At 37.3% G+C, this 2083-nt stretch overlaps 1 protein-coding gene across 1 annotated transcript; it reads left to right on the forward strand.

The window, feature by feature from the left end:
- Window positions 1–791: 791 nt before the first annotated feature.
- Window positions 792–2083, forward strand: AK88_04433 (uncharacterized protein; the record flags this gene model as incomplete). Its single annotated transcript, XM_012482043.1, has 4 exons — window positions 792–849; window positions 977–1007; window positions 1238–1320; window positions 1461–2083. 4 exons carry the CDS (start codon window positions 792–794, stop codon window positions 2081–2083), a joined length of 795 nt encoding a protein of 264 aa, XP_012337466.1.

Here is a 2083-nt window from a genome sequence, read left to right on the forward strand (position 1 = left end):
ATTAATAAACACTTGAGTGTTTAGCAAAAGGGGGGAGGAGGTCTAAGGGGTATATGTCCTCATGAGCAAGAATACGTAGATGCACATGCATACGCACGTATGTAGACGTTCCCCGGCTGAGCTAATATGTACATATAAACGTGCCTAACACATATGTGATGCATCTTCCGCACCCCTTCGTGCATGCACATGTGATACTGGAGACATGTGCTAGCCAGTACACAAGGTGTAAAGATTCGCTACATTACATGATCCTTTTCATTCTACCCCCTCAAAAAAAAAGCTCTCTGGAGAAAGGAGCTCAAAAGGAAGCCAAAAAAATGAATTAAATTAAAATGTGTACTTAAAAAAAAAAAAAATTCAAAATAAAATCAAATTCAAAAACATTTCAAATTTAAAAAACATTTCAAATTTAAAAAACATTTCAATTTAAAAAACATTTCAAATTCAAAAACATTTCAAATTCAAAATTTTCGCAATTACACATCGCCCAACACAAAACTTTTTCGAAACTTATTTCACACATTTAGCAAATTACAAGCAGTTTTATCGAAAACGCAAAAGAGATACATTTTTCACGCTTCACGAACACATAAAGGCTTTCATCTCACGTTCTTCCACTTTATCGTTTTTTCACTTTTCGGCTTTGTTCGCAATCGTTTTTCCCCTCGTAAATATATGCCCAGTAGTGAGTTTCACTTGGCTTCTGAGTCCTAAGTATTCACGTATTAAAAGAAACAAAAAAAAAAAAAAAAAACCCTGCTTCATTTTCGTTGCCTTCATTCAACAAAATGATTACCGAATCAGTGGATATGGAATACCTCCAAAACAACCAATATACTAATGAAGGTATTATCAAATGGTTCTATTGCGTGAAACGTGCACATACTCATGTGCACGCATAAGATTTCGAATTTTAGGACCATGTAAATATTAACATTCCTTTTTTTTTTGTTCCCCCTGACCAAATGTGTAGGAATTAAAGCCTATGAATTTATATTTGGAGAGTAAAAAAAAAAAAAAAAAAAAAAAAAAAAATTATCATATGATAGTGTGTAGAATGTGATAAGGCATCTAGTCCACCTTAGCACGGCCTACGCGCACCTGTTTGTACCCCCCTGTAGTGCTTCATGTGACCATGTCGCCATGCATCTGTGTGTATACATGTGCATCGTGAGACTGTATCACCACTTCACCTTCACAATGTAACGCTGGCATTTTTGTGTGGTCCCAATAGGGATTACATTTCTTCTGGAGGAATAATCGCAACAAGGAAAATTTTGAGCGACATATATTTGGAACCAAATTCGAAAGTACTAGGTAAGAAAGCTGTTCGTGGCATACACATGCGTCGGTGCGTTGAAAATGTGAGTGTGTTTTTTTGTGTCCTATTTTTCGTAAATTTTTTTTGCGCCCCCATTGTTGTCATTTTGTTCACGCATTGTTGTACCCACTTGAAGACATCGGCTCGGGCTTGGGTGGCGGAAGCAAATACATAAATCAGAAATACGGTTGCCATGTTTATGGAGTGGACATATGCGAAAAGATGGTTGCCATCGCCAAGCTAAGAAACAAGGATAAAGCAAAGATCGAATTTGAAGCCATTGACATACTGAAAAAAGAATTCCCAGAAAACACCTTTGACATGATATACAGCAGAGACTCCATTTTGCATTTGTCCTATGCCGACAAGAAAAAATTATTTGAAAAATGCTACAAGTGGCTAAAGCCAAATGGAATTCTTTTAATAACCGACTACTGTGCGGATAAGATAGAAAAGTGGGACGAAGAGTTTAAGGCCTACGTTAAGAAGAGAAAGTATACCCTTGTGCCAATACAAGAATATGCAGATTTGATTAAGTCCTGCAAGTTCCAAAAGGTAGAGTCAAAGGATATCAGCGATTACTGGCTGCAGTTACTACAGATGGAACTCAACAAATTGGAGGAAGACAAGGACAAGTTCACCAAGGTGTACTCTATTAAGGAGTATAGCTCCTTGAAGGATGGATGGACCAGAAAGATTAAGGACACCAAGAAGGGTGTGCAAAAGTGGGGTTACTTCAAGGCCCAGAAGATGATCTGA

This window comes from Plasmodium fragile (genome assembly GCF_000956335.1).
Source record: "Plasmodium fragile strain nilgiri unplaced genomic scaffold supercont1.63, whole genome shotgun sequence".
In the NCBI taxonomy this organism is placed as follows: domain Eukaryota; phylum Apicomplexa; class Aconoidasida; order Haemosporida; family Plasmodiidae; genus Plasmodium; species Plasmodium fragile.